Consider the following 20,985-nt stretch of genomic DNA (forward strand, 5'->3'; position numbering starts at 1 on the left):
AAGTAATTGAGAGGTCAATTCCTCCACAAGGCCCTGCATCTGCAACCCTTTCACAATTATGGACGGCTATAGAAGCAGCATGGCTCAATATTTCTGCAGGGGCTTCCAACAACTTGAGTCCATGCCATGTCAATCCAACCACGTCAACTTGCTGTACTACACTTTGCACGACGAGGTCTGATATTATATTAGGTGGTATCACATGACTTTTGTCACCTGAGTGTATGTATGTTCTCAAAATGCAGTTCAGATAAAGACAAATAAAAATGAAGTAACTTTTTGGGACACAACTGTTTTACATTTTGATAATGAAAATAGAAACAAAATATTAGTAGCTGGTTTTGATGTAAGAGAAAACATACACGTGCACGTGCAAGGCCCCCCCACCCCCCACCACACATACACACCCTTTTATTTAGCAATATCATCTGTCACGCAACTTCTAATAGGCATCTGAAGAATCGCAAAATGAATTAATTGATACAGTACTGCTTCACAATCACTATAGAGACGTGCATTGCTATGTCTGTCTGTAGCTAGCACTCTGGGGTGAGCAATAAAAATTTATCTTTGACTTTCATGTTAATTCACTAGATATTTGCTCAACATTATACTGTTCACTATGGTTACCCTAAAGCAGACCAAAAAATATTATCATAAGAGGTGACAGTGATGATTTTTCAAGCATATAAATTCTACTAAGGGGAGTCAGAAGCCAAAACAGTGGCCCAGTGCAGCACTCATCCCAGCATTGCCAGTTACCGGGGTAGGCAACACCTGGAGCACAAGGCATAGGACAGAGAGAGAGATCACACTGGTAACACCAAAAGGTATTCCCTGTCTGTCTTTGCGCAGAACACATCACAAAGCCACCTTCTGATGTGCCCACCACATTAATGAAGAGATCGATACACGAGAGAATTAAATCCCGTACACCTAAATGTGACACTGTCGTAATACTGATTTAGTCTGCAGCTTTTGCAGCATCTTATGTAAGAACCACAGCACAAATATTGCCTCAGTGGCCTTTGAACATCTTGTAATACAAGCAGGAAGTTATTCAATTATCCAGAAATGTGGCGTATTCTGATGTGATTATGGGCATAATATACCAGCAAGTTTGATTTATGTGAATAAGCAGGTAGTTTCATACATTCCAACTAATAGTAATTAACAATGTCAGTGTGTCAGCAAGGGAATATCAACAGGTTTTGTATGCAGGATACTATTAGCAACTCAATACATTGGAAAGTTTGTCCCAGAACACTTGTACTGCTTCTAACACAGTGTTTCACTGTTTGTTGTGCTGATTGTCATCGATTTTGGTCTCCAGTGTCCTTGGATAAGAGATGCTTATCCATCCTCCAAAAAATCTACTATCAGTTTCATAGTCACTTGTTTGCTTTTGTTACACACTAATGTAACAGTGGCAGCAAATTGATATTTGGTGAGCCTTGACATTTTTGGAGACCTCACCCAGAATTCAGGCCAGCAAACTCTGTACTCTGCCAACTGCTCATATCATTAGCTTTCTACATTTTAATTTGGTGCATAGACCTGTCATATCATGTCAATTCCCGAGATGTGCTCTTATTCAGGCTATGGTGTGGTCATTTCACTCACTAGTGTATATATATCCAGAACATATGTCTGTTCAGTGTTCAAATTGCAAACAAAAAGTAAGGATAGGAAACTTGATTCACCTATTCCAATGAGTATGGGGCTACAATGGGTTCACCAAAAAATTTAACTACTTCCCTTCCTTAAGAAATAACTTAACTGTTCAGATCCATGGACCTAGCAGGAGAGGTGACACAGTAATTTTGGCATTAGACTTTCTTTAGGGCCTCACATATCCTTCTAGCCATCCAGATTTAGGCTTTCTAATCAGTTAAAGGAATAAAAGTATATATCTTTTGAAAGGGGCACAGGCGATTTCCCTTCTCTTACTTCCCTTATTCAGCCTTCTGCTCTGTCTGTAATGATGGCATCACCAATGGGATGTTAAATCTTAATCTTCCTTCATTGCAAGTAATTAAATTTGCACTGATTAATCACTCTAAATATCACAACTAAATATAATGATGGTGTGAGAACTTTTTCCTGTAGCAGTGCAAAATCTTTAAATGAAATCATTCTGTTTTTGGCTGTTAAAACATTATTTATTGCAACTGCAATTTTGACACGTGGTCATTCTCAGGCACTGTAGGATGTTATAATGCATTCAATAATATAAAGCTATGACATGCTGTGTAAGAGCAGTTGCAGGAGGTGTTGTGAATTTGTCTGCTGTACCATATATCGTACATGTTACAAAATGTGAAATAACAATGTAAGCACTTAGGTTTAAACTTCTTATAGCAGGTGTGGTAAATGGATCACAAAAGCGGCAAAGATCTAAACATGCCATAAACGTATAAAATCTCTCACTTGACAGCACACACATGGGTGCACCAGAGTTTATTTGTGATGGTACACACAAGTACACTGTACTGATACCTCTGATGAAAAAAAATCAGAACTGCAGATTTTGAGATGTGGTACACTAGAACTTTTGCTGTAGTTACAGTAATGTAAAACAAATGCTGTATTCACACTTTTAAAATGCTCAGAAATGCATTAAAACAACATTTTAAAAAGTCCAAATTAAAAAACCTTCAAGGACACAGTACAGGAAACTCTGATACATAAAAAAAAAAGAAAAATAAAGGATAGTCCTATTGGAACGTAAATAATGTAAGGAGTAAATGTAACAACTCACAAGCTGTTACCTATACTCCTTAAATTATATTAATATTGGTTTGCATTACTACGCACATATGAACATTCCCAGCTGGCCATCACCACTCAGTTCTCCATAGTCAGAATATGTCAGCTCCGGAACTGACATCACTGTTACTTACTTCATGTGAATTTGCCACAAGTTCCCTCTGACAAAAACTACCTTTATTGTTGTTAACAACATAAATATTGACCTAGAATCTACCAGTTATGGCTTGCTCAGCATTAAGCACATCCAAAAGTGTGTCTCGTCTAACTAATCTGTACCATGTTAGATCATCAGAAAGATTGCACAAGTTAGTAGCTGGGATCCATAATGATCTATGATCTGTATTCTATCACATGTACACAAAGCCTATGTGGGCATCACTAACAGTGGTTGATAATTTGATGTCTCTTCAATTTCCAAATTTTCCAACAAGATGATACTGCATTATTTTTTTTACCATTACACGGAAAGAGCAGATGTGTCTTGCTAACCATTTGGATTAATTTTCAGGAACTGACCGTCAAAAAACTAATAAAGAACATATATTTGAATTCCAATAAATATGATGTACTTTAATGCAAGGATGCACTTTGATCAACAGGGCCATAATTGATTACTGATTCCCTCTTGTAAAGGAGACTGCAACAAACTAACCCACTTCACAGAAATATAACATGAAATAGGAGGCAACTAAACAATTGCAAACGAGAAGATGTAAATAAACCTATGCCGTTTCTAGTGTATTTGGGGTTCACATCCACAAAATTTGTTCATCGATTCAGCTTTTTACAAATATCTATTATGCCCCATCATTAGATTTCCCACTTCATATCTACACCAACGTAAGTTGACAAATTTGTTGTTTGCAGTTTTCCATATTTCTCTTTCCTGTACAGTGACAGCATGAGATACATGTTTGTCTTTGGTTCACCTGGATGTAATAAGACACAAAATCATTGTATATCAAATTATTTTGTTAAATGTTATGTAATTTTGGATTCTTCTTGGACTCATGTACTAACTATGTTGTGTCTTTTATTTTGCAGGGCAACTCTTTGGAGAGTTTGTGTGAAGCTTGTTGTTGTGATGGGACTGACGTGGGTGATTGATATATTATCGTGGGCAATAGGTGGACCTGCATACCTCTGGTATGTCACCGACCTTGCAAATGCATTGCAAGGTGTTTTTATATTTGGTGTAGTTGGGTGTCAGCCTCAGGTGTGGGCTGCCATCAATAGGATGTGGTGTTTACGTGAACAGCAGGACAGAACCACGGCAGCTCATCGTCATCTGTCTTCCTATTCACAAGGACTGCCTTCTCTCGGTGACTCTTCAATCAACTCACCCTCTACTAAAAATACTTCCTCACCCATGGAGACTGTTTGTTGACAATTACTTTGTGTACGTTGGTACTTGGTGTAGCATTCACATCATATACTGAGTTATGCTTTTATGAAATGTGACCTGCTAACAGAGGTGTGGCTGCAATGAAGATCATGATAATGTCGCATACATAAGTAGCCAACAGACAAATATGGTTGTAACAAGAGCAAGGTAGCACAAATATAACGATACAGGTTTTTTTTCCTAGTTTGTGTTGAGAACCTATGCTCAGGATGTTATTTTGTAGTCTTTTTCTTCCATGTCTCAAGCATATATTTGAGACAATGCAAAGAGTTTGACACATTAGCAAAGAACAAATTGTATTATACAGACAAAATGTTTTTTAGTGAAGGTTGTTGTACCTGATGTGGTATTTCTTAATATTGTCTGCACTGTTTGTCATGAAAGTTGTGAAGGAGACTACTCGTAAGATATGATAAAAGTTCCTATTTAGCTTATGTAAAGGGTTTGTTTCATGCTGTCACTTTCTTCAGTAACTGACTATGCAGACATTGTATATCGCTTTAACACTTCTGTTCTTGCCCAGAATCTAAAAACATTGTAAAACATACCATAATTTATGCACGACAAGGTGACACTAAATTTCAAATACAACATTGCTTGGATAAACTAATGTGAAGCTCCATACCAGTATCTCCTGCTATGTGATATATGGAAGATAAAGTAATGAAATTTCTGGACTGAAAATGCTATGTACAAATACTTACAAGTATCTTAGTGTTGTAGAATACATGAAGTTTCATTGTAGTCAACAGTTTTATGTAAATATTGATGTAATAGTGTTAAGTTTCTCGTTTTGACTATTCCTATTGCTTTAGATGTAAAGCAATATCTTGTGATACTATAAGTTAAGACAAATAACATTCCCATACCTGAATACAAGGGAAAGACATGTAAATATAAACAGAATGAATTATCTCATTTTATAGAAACAAGAGAAAAACCAAATAACAAGAGTTCTGAAGTTACCAGTGTACCATTATGTCTTCATATTACATACAGCAAATGCAATGAAATAGATGAAATTATAATTGCTAACAATTGGCTGTCAAACCAGGACGTTACATTAGTGGAACTCATGGATCATTGCTTAAGATATTTTAAATTAAGATCTGTGTTTAAGATAAATGAAAACAGAAACCTGTGCCTTTTTAGTGTGAACGTACAAGAGTCAGTTGATAAAAATGTGTATGTTCATGGTTTTTTAAGCAAAGATGTAGTTTATTAACTGTAACAAAATGATCTTTTTGAACTGTGACAATAAAGTACTTGTTACTTTTTCAAAATGTGTGTTGTTATCACTAATACAACTGAGTAAACCCAAAGTGGGCAGCTATCATTATAATAGATAAAATAAACTAGGCACTTTTGACCTGGTGAAAATCCATTTTTCCATGACTTGTAGTAACTTGATGAAATGAATATGAAGATCAACTAAAAGACCAGCATATATGAAAATAATTCCAATTCCACACAGCTATAACCTTAAAGCAAGACTATTTAACGTACACAGACAATTGCATACGTTTCAACAATTTTGTATTTTGCTGGGCTAGGATACAATGGTACTGGGAAAAGTGTACTTTTGTCTAAACATACATAAACATGCTAACCACTGCCTTTAAATGGTTATACACATCTCAAAAACTGAAATGGAAAGTAAACCAATAATCTATGAACACAGTAAAATATGATAAAACGAATATTACACAGGTACTTTATAAAATAAGTTGCACATGTTGGCCCATGAAAACCATCAAGCAACAAAAGCGGCATATTGTCATAAGAGAGTACATGTTCCATTTGGTTTGGTTTTGAGCTACAATAGACTAGACTCAGCATTATAGAGAGCGCACATGGAAAAAATTCAGTCACCAAAAGAATGTGGAAAATGTTAAAATAGACAGTTTTCCTGCCCCGCAAAAGTCTGAATCTTTTAGGAAGAAAAACTTGAGCCTATGGATGAGAACTTCAATGATGGTCATATTTGTATTCCTTTTCTTTCTAAATAAAGTGAAAAACTGAACGACAAGCCCAGTCAAATGCTTGTTTTCCCTATAGCATAATAATGGTACCTTTTTTTAAGCAGTTCTTTAGGTATTTTGGGGTGCTCATTCTGAAATTAAACTTCTCTCCAGTGTTGGAGGTAGATTTCACAATGAAAAATGACAAAAAATTCACACTTTTGGCTGTTTTTTGCTTATGCCTTAAAAACTATGCATTTTTTTTTTAAGATGACCACTCTACACAAAAGCACAATAGACAAAATTTCCTAGACAATATACTTGTCAGCTTTCAGTTTTTGATGAGAATGTGCATAAAAACAGTGATTATTTTTATTTTATTTTTTATTTTTTGGCTCTTCTGCTATAATGTTAAAGACACTCTCCCACACCCTACAGCTCGAAAAATAGACACTAACAAAAAAAAGGAAAAAAAGAAAAAAACTGACACCATGAAGGACTTATTCAGATGTGATGAAAATTGGTAGGTGTGATGTACATGTACAGAGAAACCAATGGTTACAACTTCAGAAAAATTGGATGATGTATTCAAGAGAAAGAGCTTCACAAATTGAGCAAGTCATGCAAACTGTTATTCAGCTTGGTATTGATTGATAAGAGTTGTTGGATACACTTGTGAGGGATATTGTGCCAGAATCTGTCTAGTTGATGCGTTACATCATAAAAATCCCAAACTTGTTGAAGGGTCCTACCCATAATACTCCAAACAGTAATTGAGGAGAGATCTGGCAGTGTTGCTGGCCAAGGTAGGATTTGGCAATCACTAAGACAAGCAGTAGAAACTCACTGTGTGTGAGTGGGCATTACCTTGCTGAAATGTAAGCCCAGGATGGCTTGCCATGAAAGGCAATAAAATAGTGTTAGAATATCGTTGGCATACAACTGTACTGTAGGGTTGCCACAGATGGTGACAAAAGGGGTCCTGCTTTGAAAAGAAATGGCATCCCAGTTGCCTAGTTGTCGGGCCATATGGCATGTGCCAGTCATATTGACTACCCGCCACTGTCCAGGATGCGTTCAGACATCTGTTCATTGTTAAGATAATGTTGGCAAGATAATGCCTGCCCACACAGCGTGGGAGTTTCTACTGCTTGTCTTCATCCTTGCTAAACCCTACCGTGGCCAGCAAGTGTGCAGAGCTAGAGTTCGAACATCAGCAATATTATTTATTTGTTTACTCGTCAAGTTCCGTAGGACCAAAGTGAGTAGCAAATCTCCAAGGTCATGGAATGTGTCAGTACATGAAATTACAACATAAATGTCATAACAGATAAAAATAAATGTTCATGAACTTTAAAAAAAGTCAGTCCATAAGTTTAAGTAAACGCTATCAACAATACAATAAAGATCAGCTTAATTTTTCAAGAAACTCCTCCACAGAATAGGAGTCACCCATGAGGAAACTCTTCAGTTTCGATTCGAAAGCACATGGATTACTGCTAAGATTTTTGAATTTGAGTGGCAACTTATTGAAAATGGATGCAGCAGTATACCGCACACCTTTTTGCACAAGAGTTAAGGAAGTCCAATCCAAATGCAGGTTTGATTTCTTCTGAGTATTAACCGAGTGAAAGCTGCTTATTCTTGGGAATAAACTAATACTGGTAACAAGAAATGACAATAAGGAACATACGTATTGAGAGGCCAATGTCAAAATACAAAATACCCAGATTATTTAACAGAGGTCGACAAGAGGTTCGTGAACTCACACCACTTATTGCCCGAACTGTCCATTTCTGAGCCAAAAATATCATTTTAGGATGGGAAGAGTTACCCCAAAATATAATATCATAAGACAATAGCGAATGAAAATAAGCAAAGTAGATGTCGAACGATCTCTCACTTCCGATACCGTTCGAATAATAAAAATGGCAGTATTAAGTCTTTGAACAAGATCCTCAACGTGGGATTTCCACAATAGCTTACTATCTATCTGAAAACCTAGAAATTTGAACTGTTCAGTTTCACTTACCATATGTCCGTTCTGTGAAATTAATGTCAGGCTTTGTTGAATTGTGTTATAGAAACTGTAAAAACTGAGTCATACTGTGATATAGCGTTAGTTTATTTTCTACAAGCCATGAACTGAGATCATGTACTGCACTATTTCAAATCGAGCCAATGTTGCACTCAACATCCTTTACTACCAAGCTAGTGTCATCAGCAAACAGAAATATTTCAGAGTTACCCATAATACTAGAGAGCATATCATTTATATAAATAAATTTATATAAATAAGGTTTAAGTTAGATACAGTGGGAATTAGTGAAGTTCGGTGGCAGGAGGAACAAGACTTTTGGTCAGGTGATTACAGGGTTATAAATACAAAATCAAATAGGGGTAATGCAGGAGTAGGTTTAATAATGAATAAAAAAATAGGAGTGCGGGTTAGCTACTACAAACAGCATAGTGAACGCATTATTGTGGCCAAGATAGACACAAAGCCCATGCCTACTACAGTAGTACAAGTTTATATGCCAACTAGCTCTGTAGATGATGAAGAAATTGATGAAATGTATGACAAGATAAAAGAAATTATTCTGGTAGTGAAGGGAGACGAAAATTTAATAGTCATGGGTGACTTGAATTCGTCAGTGGGAAAAGGGAGAGAAGGAAACATAGTAGGTGAATATGGATTGGGGGGAAGAAATGAAAGAGGAAGCCGCCTTGTAGAATTTTGCACAGAGCATAACTTAATCATAGCTAACACTTGGTTCACGAATCATGAAAGACGGTTGTATACCTGGAAGAATCCTGGAGATACTAAAAGGTATCAGATGGATTACATAATGGTAAGACAGAGATTTAGGAACCAGGTTTTAAATTGTAAGACATTTCCAGAGGTAGATGTGGATTCTGACCACAATCTATTGGTTATGAACTGCAGATTGAAACTGAAGAAACTGCAAAAAGGTGGGAATTTAAGGAGATGGGACCTGGATAAACTGAAAGAACCAGAGGTTGTAGAGAGTTTCAGGGAGAGCATAAGGGAACAATTGACAGGGGAAAGAAATACAGTAGAAGAAGAATGGGTAGCTTTGAGGGATGAAGTAGTGAAGGCAGCAGAGGATCAAGTAGGTAAAAAGACGAGGGCTAATAGAAATCCTTGGGTAACAGAAGAAATATTGAATTTAATTGATGAAAGGAGAAAATATAAAAATGCAGTAAATGAAGCAGGCAAAAAGGAATACAAATGTCTCAAAAATGAGATCAACAGGAAGTGCAAAATGGCTAAGCAGGGATGGCTAGAGGACAAATGTAAGGATGTAGAGGCTTGTCTCACTAGGGGTAAGATAGATACTGCCTACAGGAAAATTAAAGAGACCTTTGGAGAAAAGAGAACCACTTGTATGAATATCAAGAGCTCAGATGGCAACCCAGTTCTAAGCAAAGAAGGGAAGGCAGAAAGGTGGAAGGAGTATATAGAGGGTTTATACAAGGGCGATGTACTTGAGGACAATATTATGGAAGTGGAAGAGGATGTAGATGAAGATGAAATGGGAGATACGATACTGCGTGAAGAGTTTGACAGAGCACTGAAAGACCTGAGTCAAAACAAGGCCCCGGGAGTAGACAACATTCCATTAGAACTACTGAAGGCCTTGGGAGAGCCAGTCCTGACAAGATGTATGAAACAGGCGAAATACCCTCACACTTCAAGAAGAATATAATAATTCCAATCCCAAAGAAAGCAGGTGTTGACAGATGTGAAAATTACTGAACTATCAGTTTAATAAGTCACAACTGCAAAATACTAATGCGAATTCTTTAGAGACGAATGGAAAAACTGGTAGAAGCCGACCTCGGGGAAGATCAGTTTGGATTCCGGAGAAATGTTGGAACACATGAGGCAATACTAACCTTACGACTTATCTTAGAAGAAAGATTAAGAAAAGGCAAACCTACGTTTCTAGCATTTGTAGACTTAGAAAAAGCTTTTGACAACGTTAACTGGAATACTCTCTTTCAAATTCTGAAGGTGGCAGGGGTAAAATACAGGGAGCGAAAGGCTATTTACAATTTGTACAGAAACCAGATGGCAGTTATAAGAGTCGAGGGGCATGAAAGGGAAGCAGTGGTTGGGAAAGGAGTGAGACAGGGTTGTAGCCTCTCCCCAATGTTATTCAATCTGTATATTGAGCAAGCAGTAAAGGAAACAAAAGAAAAATTCGGAGTAGGTATTAAAATTCATGGAGAAGAAGTAAAAACTTTGAGGTTCGCCGATGACATTGTAATTCTGTCAGAGACAGCAAAGGACTTGGAAGAGCAGTTGAACGGAATAGACAGTGTCTTGAATGGAGGATATAAGATGAACATCAACAAAAGCATAACGAGGATAATGGAATGTAGTCAAATTAAATCGGGTGATGCTGAGGGGATTAGATTAGGGAAATGAGACACTTAAAGTAGTAAAGGAGTTTTGCTATTTAGGGAGTAAAATAACTGATGATGGTCGAAGTAGAGAGGATATAAAATGTAGACTAGCAATGGCAAGGAAATCGTTTCTGAAGAAGAGAAATTTGTTAACATCGAGTATAGATTTAAGTGTCAGGAAGTCGTTTCTGAAAGTATTTGTATGGAGTGTAGCCATGTATGGAAGTGAAACATGGACGATAACCAGTTTGGACAAGAAGAGAATAGAAGCTTTCGAAATGTGGTGCTACAGAAGAATGCTGAAGATAAGGTGGGTAGATCACGTAACTAATGAGGAGGTATTGAATAGGATTGGGGAGAAGAGAAGTTTGTGGCACAACTTGACTAGAAGAAGGGATTGGTTGGTAGGACATGTTTTGAGGCATCAAGGGATCACAAATTTAGCATTGGAGGGGAGCGCGGAGGGTAAAAATCGTAGAGGGAGACCAAGAGATCAATACTCTAAGCAGATTCAGAAGGATGTGGGTTGCAGTAAGTACTGGGAGATGATGAAGCTTGCACAGGATAGGGTAGCATGAAGAGCTGTATCAAACCAGTCTCAGGACTGAAGACCACAACAACAACAATCTCGGAAAGGCATTTGCCAAGAAAGTTATACGATTTCCTGTAGAAACTAAATTTTTATTTAATTCACCAGCTATGCTCAGAAAATGATTGTTAAATACTGTACATATATCTGATTTAGCAGTAACAGAAATATTTTTACTGTTAACTGACTTTATATCATTGACCTTGTGCTGCTGACCATACACTTCCTTCACAACTGACCATATGGTTTTAATTTTATCCTGTAAATTAGCTATTTTATTTGCATAGCAATACTCTTTGCCTTCCTAATAACATTTTTAAGCATCTTACAATACTGTTTGTGATGGGCTACTGTAGCTTTATTGTGACTACTTCGAACATTTTGATATAATTCCCGCTTTGTTCTACATGATATCCTTATCCCACAAGTCAGCCACCCGGGCTGCCCATTACTGCTAGTACCCTGTTTAGAATGTTCTAATGGGAAGCAACTCTCAAAGAACATGAGAACTGTGTTAAGGAAAGCATTGTATTTATCATCTATGTTATTGGCACTATAAACATCCTGCCACTCTTGTTCCTTGACAAGGTTTAAAAAACTCTCTATTGCTGTTGGATTAACTTTCCGACATAGTTTGTAATTAAATATGACATTGGTTTGAGTACAAATGCATTTTAGTGTTAAATTTTTTGCATAATGGTCTGAAAGGCCATTCACCCTTTTACTAACAGAATGCCCATCTAGTAACGAAGAATGAATAAAAATATTGTCTATGGCTGTGCTACTGTTCCCCTGCACCCTAGTTGGCTTGTAAACCTAGAATGGAATAGAGATCTGTAGTCGGGGCAGACATTATTGTTATCAGGAATTTTTTTTCTGTTGAAGGAAACCAGAAGTATCCTCAATTGCTGCTAGCATTCAGGAAGAGACTAATTTTCAAAGTGGTGACTAATAGCCAACTGCATTAATGTAAAGAGACCTCCTGCTGGCCCATGTTATTTCTCCATAAGCAATAAGAGGGACCATTTTCTTGAGCCAACATTTGCTCCTTTAATGACTGATTTGAGTGTTTTATCTATTTGAAATTGTTTTAGTATTCATTGTGGTGTGTAGAGGACAAAGTAAAGTAAAGTGTAGTAAACTGCAAAAATACCAAAATTGATAGTTTTGAGGCAATCCACTTTTTTCAACAACACTGAACAACTGACTTTGCTGACAAGAGGTCCCTTTCTGCTTTCTGCCTCACATATCGAGAGGTTGGAAAGCTTGTGCCCTCTGGTCACCCTGGCACAGGTGTGGCCTGTCATCGTCTACCTTTTCTGTTATGTTCACAGCGTAGATGGTGTTGAATATTTATGACAGGCCAATCCCATCCGTAATATAACCCACAGCCTTCATGAAAGACCTCACCAAGTGGATACATTTAGTTGTATGACCACATCAGGTAGCTCAGGGTCTCTTACATGATTTGCTATCACATTTCACACCTTGAGGTACAGAGGTTGATCAAATGTGATGAAAGCTTTTCACTGCCTCAATGAATGTGTCTTTCGAACAGCAGACAACAATGATGTGTATATCATGTCGTATTCCCCAAGGACCACATTTATAAAGGGGTGGCAGTCCATGAATATGTTTTGGTAATGCACTTCTTTGGTTACCTCCCCCATAAAACCATTCTGTCCAGAAATTCCTGGAAGACTTTTTGATTTGCTGTAGAGCCATAGCAAGAGGTGGTAGTGATGGAATGATTGTCTTAGTATGAGGGAATGATGTACTTAGGTCATTGATGTGAATGGTAGCTAAGATTCCTTTCAAAATATTCCAATGGTACAGCTCCTAAGCTGATGGTACATCCTTCAGCTGTATGTCCTTTTGACCTAGGAAAATGGCATTTTTTAGGGGGCTGTACATTGGATGCCCCAGTTGTGTGGAATGAGTTTCATCCATCCAGAGCTTGAATGTTGAAATCAGTATTGCCATAGATCATCTGGCAAAGTGCTTGTTTGTTAACAGCCGGGGGAGGACACATAACTGATAACACTTGAAATAGAGTTGCTTTGTTGTACAAGGAATAAAGCTCCAAGGTAGACAGGACATCTATCAATTAGGGGGTGAGTGCCATATTTTTTGTAAAGAAATGCTGCTAGGTCAATTTAAAGAGGTGAGGCACGCAGTAATCATACTATGTGCAACGGCTGCCAACTTTCCTTCCATTTCTCCATATCGCCTCCCTTTTTGCTGAGTGCCACAGCAGCTATAAAAACTCAGTCTCAGAAATGAAATCCACAGTGTCCCCTTTCTGAAGGGTGGTATTCAGTCAAATTATATACTGTGATCATATGTCTTCCACAATTATGGCAGTGGCTGTTTCAGCTAAGGCACACTTTTCTTCTTTTTCTGGCAACCTCTGAACACCTTGCTACCAGGATTCATTAAAGATGATACAGTGGCTTTGAAACATACAATGTAACATTTCCTTGTCTGATAGTGTTCAGATGCAGGCAGAAATCACCTTCAATTTGCTCCTTTGGTGCTTCCATGGTGAATTGATACACCTCATTATTGTTTTCTATAAAACAGCAAATTGTTTTCATAACCATCTTCCACCTCAACTGCACAGAGACTCCAAGGGGGGGGGGGGGGGGGGGGCTGGTGCAGTTTTCATGCACAGAAAATAGTATTGTGTACCAGTTACTACCACATCAGTTGCTGACTCTATCCATTTTTCTATGCTATATCCAAATTCACCATTTTCATGAGTGTGAGTACGTTTTCTCTACTGACTAATTTCCTCACAGAGTAGCCCTACACAAAACTGCATTTTGAGGAAGGCTGTTTGGCGTGTTTCTTAGCATAGTCCTCCTCCTCACACAAAAAACAGTAAGTTTTAAAAGCAAACTCTGGGATAACTGAATGACGCGGTATTGATTGTGGATTTTCTCGAGCCCTCTTCAGATAACTTTCATTTCAGTGTTCCTCTTAAACATTACAGCCTTACCATCCTGTCTCTTCTTATTGGCTTGAATGAGATTTCAATCCTTTTTCCCTTACAATGCTCATCTGAGTCCTATTTTCTATCAGTTTGTCGCAAATTATGTATTTCAGAGGAGACATGCACATAATAACAAAAATTTGTTATGGCACTGAAAACTGAGACAATATTGTAGCTTTAAAGATTCAACTATGACGTGTTGAGTTAGTATGTGCTGACTAACCCACCGCAACACGGTAGGAGCAGATGGGCTGTGAGATACTTGAATGGACTTGAAGGGGGGGGGGGGGCATTGAAGGAGGAATATGAGCAACAAACGAATGGAAGGTACTGTGATGCACAGTTATATAAAGACAGTATAAGTAGTATACATTTTATTACTGTAAAAAATGCAGAAGTCAAAGAACAAATACTCAGGAGAAAAACAGAAGGAAGCATTTAATCAAAGTTGCTGCTACACAGACTATTAGGGGAAAGAGACTGGGTCAGCCTTCCTTGAGGCGGCCCACAAAAATGTTATCTATTTATTTAAAGTATTGTAAGGTTTCATATAGCCATGGGGTCTACAGGCCAGGTGTCTCATATCAGGTGAACCTCTGACAATAGTTAACGACAAGTCCTGGGTGTCTGATGAGGCTGCCCTCAAACTTCTATACCAACAGCTATGGGTTGTTTGGGTTGTTTGGGGGTGGAGACCAAACAGCGAGGTCATCGGTTTCATAGGATTAGGGAAGGATGGGAAGGGAATTCGGCCGTGCCCTTTCAAAGGAACCATCCCAGCATTTACCTGAAGTGATTTAGGGAAATCACGGAAAACCTAAATCAGGACGGCCGAACACGGGATTGAACCATCGTCCTCCTGAATGCGAGTCCAGTGTGCTAACCACTGCGCCACCTCGCTCGGTCTCAACAGCTACAGTCAGAAGTGTGGAGATAGAGAGATGACAGGCAAATGCATTTAGTCTTAGCTGACTTGCATTTGGACACAAGGGAATAATGTGCCTTTGCATTTTAGGAGGGCTAATTTAATGTTCTTACATGTGCTTTAGGGGCTTTAACTGATAAAAAGTATATTTATCAAGTTGTAGGGGACAGCAGTGGGCATTTTTTACCGTTCCACATAATGGCCAAAAAATAACTGTTTTTCAGCATGGTCTAGTACAGGTGCCACTCAGCAGAAAAACATTGTCACGTGCATTTCCTAGAAAATTTCATCTACTTTAATTTTGTACAGAATGGTCGTCTCTGAAAACTGCATATTCTCTTAGATATAAGCGAAAAACTGAAAAAGTGCAGAATTTCTTTCTTCTTCTCTCTCTTCTTTTTTTCATTGTGAAGCCGACGTTGTACATGGCAACAAACTTGAAATGTGGATTCAGACCCCAAGAAAAGATATGGACATTGAGGAAGAAGCTTCCACAGTTTTGTCACAAAAACTTTTATGTCTGTAAGCTGGAGGTTGTCTGTTTTGCACACAATGATTGATGAATCCACAATTAGTTTGACTACTAATATTTATTGAGGTCTCATAACCAAAGAATAAAGTTCCAGATAATAAAATGATAACAGAAATGATCTTCTGTGACAAACGTGAATGTACACTACGGGCCATTAAAATTGCTACACCAAGAAGAAATGCAGATGATAAACGGGTATTCATTGGACAAATATATTATACTAGAATGACATGTGATTACATTTTCACGCAGTTTGCATGCATAGATCCTGAGTAATCAGTACCCAGATCAACCACCTCTGGCCGTAATAACGGCCTTGATACGCCTGGGCATTGAGTCAAACAGAGCTTGGACGGCGTGTACAGGTACAGCTGCCCATGCAGCTTCAACACGATAGCACAGTTCATCAAGAGTAGTGCACAGTTCATCAAGAGTAGTGACTCGCGTATTGTGAAGAGCCAGTTGCTCGGCCACCACTGACCAGACGTTTTCAATTGGTGGGAGATCTGGAGGATGTGCTGGCCAGGGCAGCAGTCGAACATTTTCTGTATCCAGAAAAGCCCGTATAGGACCTGCAACATGCGGTCGTGCTTTATCCTGCTGAAATGTAGGGTTTCGCAGGGATCGAATGAAGGGTAGAGCCATGGGTCGTAACACATCTGAAATGTAACGTCCACTGTTCAAAGTACCGTCAATGCGAACGAGAGGTGACTGAGATGTGTAACCAATGGCACCCCATATCATCACACCTGGTGATACGCCAATATGGCGATGACGAATACACGCTTCCAATGTGCGTTCACCGCGATGTCGTGGAACACGGATGCGACCATCATGATGCTGTAAACTGAACCTGGATTCATCCGAAAACACGATGTTTTGCCATTCGTGCACCCTGGTTCGTCGCTGAGTATACCATCGCAGGGGCTCCTGTCTGTGATGCAGTGTCAAGTGTAACCGCAGCCGTGGTCTCCGAGCTGATAGTCCATGCTGCTGCAAACGTCGTCGAACTGTTCGTGCAGATGGTTGTTGTCTTGCAAACGTCCCCATCTGTTGACTCAGGGATCGACACACGACTGCACGATCTATTACAGCCATGCGGATAAGATGCCTGTCATCTCAACTGATAGTGATACAAGGCCGTTGGAATCCAGCACAGCGTTCCGTATTACCTTCCTGAACCCCACTGATTCCATATTCTGCTAACAGTCATTGGATCTCGACCAACGCGAGCAGCAATGTCGCGATATGATAAACCGCAATCGCGATAGGCTACAATCTGACCTTTATCAAAGTTGGAAACATGATGGTACATATTTCTCCTCCTTACATGAGGCATCACAACAACGTTTCATCAGGCAACACCGGTCAAACGCTGTTTGTGTATGAGAAATCGGTTGGAAACTTTCCTCATGTCAGCACGTTGTAGGTGTCGCCACTGGCGCCAACCTTGTGTGAATGCTCTGAAAAGCTAATCATTGCATATCACAGCATCCTCTTCCTGTCGGTTAAATTTCGCGTCTGTAGCACATCACCTTTGTGGTGTAGCAATTTTAATGGCCAGTAGTGTAGCAACAAGAGTTTGTTGTAATGTGGGTCATGACACAGGTCATGACGTAATCACTGCTGTGCAACTACACCTTAGCAGTGGGTCCCAGGGAGAGTGCTCATGGCTTCTGGGCAGCATAGTGCAGAGTGATGTGGCATGGTGCAGAGTCGGCTGTGCTCCAACAGATGGGACACTGTAGGTGACCAGTGCGAGTGGCCTGGAGTGAAGTGCCAACTCAACTGGCTGCTTCAGTGTGCACTACTTACTTAAGTACACTGCAGCAGAGGAATATCCACGGGCTCTAGAGAATCACTTGATCTGCGGACATAAGTCTGTGATAGCAGAATCACTTTTGTTGCTGCGCACACACTGTCTGTGTGTAATGATAGCAGTCCCTAGTGGTGCTTGTTAGCATTAAGTCTGTAAACAGAATGTTTACATTCAGCAGTGGATACAGACTTAGGAAGTCCTGGCAAGATGCATAACTGTTTGTCTGCAAAGGAGGAGCACCTGCGAGAGTGAGGAGTGGCAACCCACACAGTGTAAACATGATGCTAGAACAGGAGTAGCTGGGACCCAGCCCTGCATATACCCCATACCTCCCCTGTAGATCACGCAGCCATTGTAAAAGAGGGGCTCACCAGGATGGAGCCAGGCAGCATGATAGTGGCTGTTGTGGAAGAGAGGTGCCAGTCATTGTCACAAAAGGGCAGCTGGGACACCGAAGGTGAGGCATGACCAAGGCTTGTGACGAAACTTCTGTGACAACAGAACCAGTGCTGGGGGAAATTGCTGGTGACCAGGTGAGGGCAGCCAGGAATGGTGGCCATGTTGGAGCAGTTCTGGGTGAGGGACTGCGCAAGGCCCGGTGCACGCCAGAGTGTCGCCTGTCAAACGAGAAAAGCAGAATAAGAGACATGGTGCCATGTGAGGAATGAAGTGGTAGCCAGGGGACACAAAACAATCGAAAACACAGTGGCACAAGTGCACGAGATGGAAGAGGGGATAGCCCAGAGGCAGACAGTTGCATGCTAGAGCATGTGGTGGTGTCCAATGAGATGTGGAGACCGGCTGCTGTGGTGGCAGGGACGACACTGGTGAGAGTGGCTCTGGTGGAGACAAGGCTGGCATTAGACATGTTCCCTCAGTGAGCACACAGCTACTGTTGCTAGCAACAGGACCAGATGTGATTGGGACAGGAGGGCTGGCTGCACAGAGGCTGAACTGGTAGGAGAGGTGGCAGCCACTGCAGTGGATGTGGAGGCAGTGGAGAAAGATGCCAAAGACACATGAGAAAAGAGGGGCTGGTCAAAGGGATGGCAGGGGCTGTAGTTTGGACGCTGCCACATGTGTGTGGAGACCAATGACTGGGCTGCAAGAAAAACTGCTAAAATGAGAGATGTGAGGAATGGGCAAGGACCAACAGTGAGCTTGTTTGGCTGTAGAGGGGCCCAACAGTGCATTGAGGTGCGTGAAACAGTGCTTGGGAATGTGTATGCGCATGGAAGGCGCCCCACACAGAAGGCACAGAAGAGAGAGGAAACCTGGAAGTGTACAACAAGAGCAGAACAAAAGGAGAATTGGACACAGAATGATGTTGGGCACCACCCCTGCGAATGTGGCCGGCCAGGACTGCATCCTCAAAGCAAGGATGCCAGAGAACAGGAGCAGCATTGGGCTCACGGCCTGAGAGGGCCAGAGGGCTGGTGCAGGGTGGGCATGCACCGCAGGAGCATGTGGTGTCGACATTGACTGCAGGTGTGCTGGTGGTGCCAGAGCCACCATGGGTGGAACCATCTCTAGTATAGACTGGAGAGAGTGACGTGACAGTGTCATGATGGCTGGCACTGGGTGAGCTGGCAACGAATGGTCCAGGGACACTAGAACCAGGAGTGCAGGAGCTGGTAGCAGTCATCAGAATCTGGGACAGCTGAATCTGTGGTGCAAGCAAACACAGAGACTGTGATGCAGGAGTAGAGGGGGCCAGTGCCGTGACTGTCAACAAAGGTGCTGGAGGATACTGAAGACATGATGGGTCCAAACAGGATGGACAAGCAGGAGGATTGAGCCAGGAGACCAGAGAGGATGGAGAAGCCCTGAAAGGGAAAGAGTCCAAAGGAGCACAGGCTCTATTGTGAGCAGCACAATCAACAGCAAGCTGGTCACACTAGTGAGCACAGGAGATGTTGGAAAGGTTGACTCCAGGATTAAGGGACAGCAGAAGGTGACAGGCCAAAGAGCCAGACAAGGCAAGGAAAAGAGCTTGTTGTCAAGAAGCCTCAGCGATGGCGAAGGCCACAAAAGAATGTTCCAGACAGTCAAGGAAAGTGGACCATGGCTCCAAGGTGTTGTTGAAGACCTGGAGCATCAGGTGCTGTCGTGTCGATGTTGGAGAATGAGAAATAGCTGAACAGGTGAGGTGCTGCTGGGGAAAGATGCTGGCAGAACACAGTATCAGCATTTGTGATGGGGCCGTGTCTGGACGGGCAGACTGCTGCAGGAAGAGTGTGGCACTGCACTTCAAGGCCTTGATGGCACACCGAATGGTCCGTAAATGCAACAAAGGCACTGAGGCAACTGAGGGCAGCTGCTGCATGGTGGCAACAGGCTGAGACACACAAAAGAGAAGATGCAGTGTGTAGCACTAAGTCGGAAGTGTGGAATGGAGATCAATAATCCTTGTCACCACTTTTATGTCTGTACGTTGGACGGTAGGTACCATACACAATTATTATGAATCCACAGTTAGCCTGACAATATTTTTTGCATTCTCACTACCAAAAAGTAAAGTTCCACACAAGGCCTGGAGCGAAGCTGCAGCTGCAATTGGCCATTGGAATGTGCGCCACAGCCTACGTACACCACGCAGGAGGAATCTCTTCAAGCTCTTGAGCATGACGTGACCCGTGGACATATGGTAGTTTGTGACTGCTGCTTGTGGGCAATGGTAGGGGTCCCTGGTGGCGCTTGTTAGCAGTGAGTCTCTAAACAGAACGTTTACAGTCAGCACCAGACACAAACAGAGGAAGTACTGGCGAGACACCTAACTGTTTACCTCTAGAGGAGGAGCGCCTGTGGGAGTGAGCAGCAGCAACCCGCAGGGTATAAACATTATGCCAAAACAGCAGTAACAGAGGCCCAGCCCTGCATTTGATACAAGAATGACAGTCTTGAACATCGATTTTCTTGATTAGACTTGGCAAACCCATGATTTATTTTATTTAACAAAATTTTATGCAGCACTTCATGTAACTATTTTTTATACAGCACATGCAATTTACCTATTAATTATAATAAATTTTAATTTTCCAATGCATGTCATGTTATACAGCTGACAATTTGCTGGATTCCTATTTCTTCTGTGAGTCTCAGTTTACAGCTGACTAGAAATCACAGTTTAAGTAACTTCCTGATTGTTGACTGGAGCAAGTCTCATCTATAATGACAAGACTAAAGGAGTTTTCAATGGCAAACAACTGCCCAGAGCTACTGCCATTGTGCCAACTTATTTGAGTAGCTTAGTCAATGTTGGTTTGATGACATGGGACATATGTTGTACTGGGAAGAGATTCCTACCATTAGATATAGATCGAATATATCCTGTGTGTTAACTGATATTTTATGGCACAATACTCATTTTTTTTTTTTTTTTTTTTTTTTTTTTTTTTGTTACAGCCTCTATAGGACTGCAGGTAACACTTTCTTCTTTTGCCTCCCAGAGCCTATTCATCAGTTCTCTTCTTCCAAGAATTTCACTATCTTCTTCTCTCGCCTGTTCCACTGCTGACACACTGTATTTTTACTGGAATCCCCATTATTGATC

The 20,985-nt window shown here is 40.6% G+C and overlaps 1 protein-coding gene across 1 annotated transcript in view; it reads left to right on the forward strand.

Moving 5' to 3' along the window:
- LOC124788484 (probable G-protein coupled receptor Mth-like 1) overlaps positions 1-5,425 on the forward strand; it is a 539,206-nt gene extending 533,781 nt beyond the window's left edge. Inside the window, exon 6 of the mRNA XM_047255788.1 lies at positions 3,817-5,425. Within this exon, the coding sequence (XP_047111744.1) occupies positions 3,817-4,159 (343 nt within the window). The 3' untranslated portion in view covers positions 4,160-5,425. The remainder of the gene's footprint in view (positions 1-3,816) is intronic.
- The last annotated feature ends 15,560 nt before the right edge of the window (positions 5,426-20,985 follow it).

This window comes from Schistocerca piceifrons, chromosome 1 (genome assembly GCF_021461385.2).
Source record: "Schistocerca piceifrons isolate TAMUIC-IGC-003096 chromosome 1, iqSchPice1.1, whole genome shotgun sequence".
NCBI classification, from domain to species: domain Eukaryota; kingdom Metazoa; phylum Arthropoda; class Insecta; order Orthoptera; family Acrididae; genus Schistocerca; species Schistocerca piceifrons.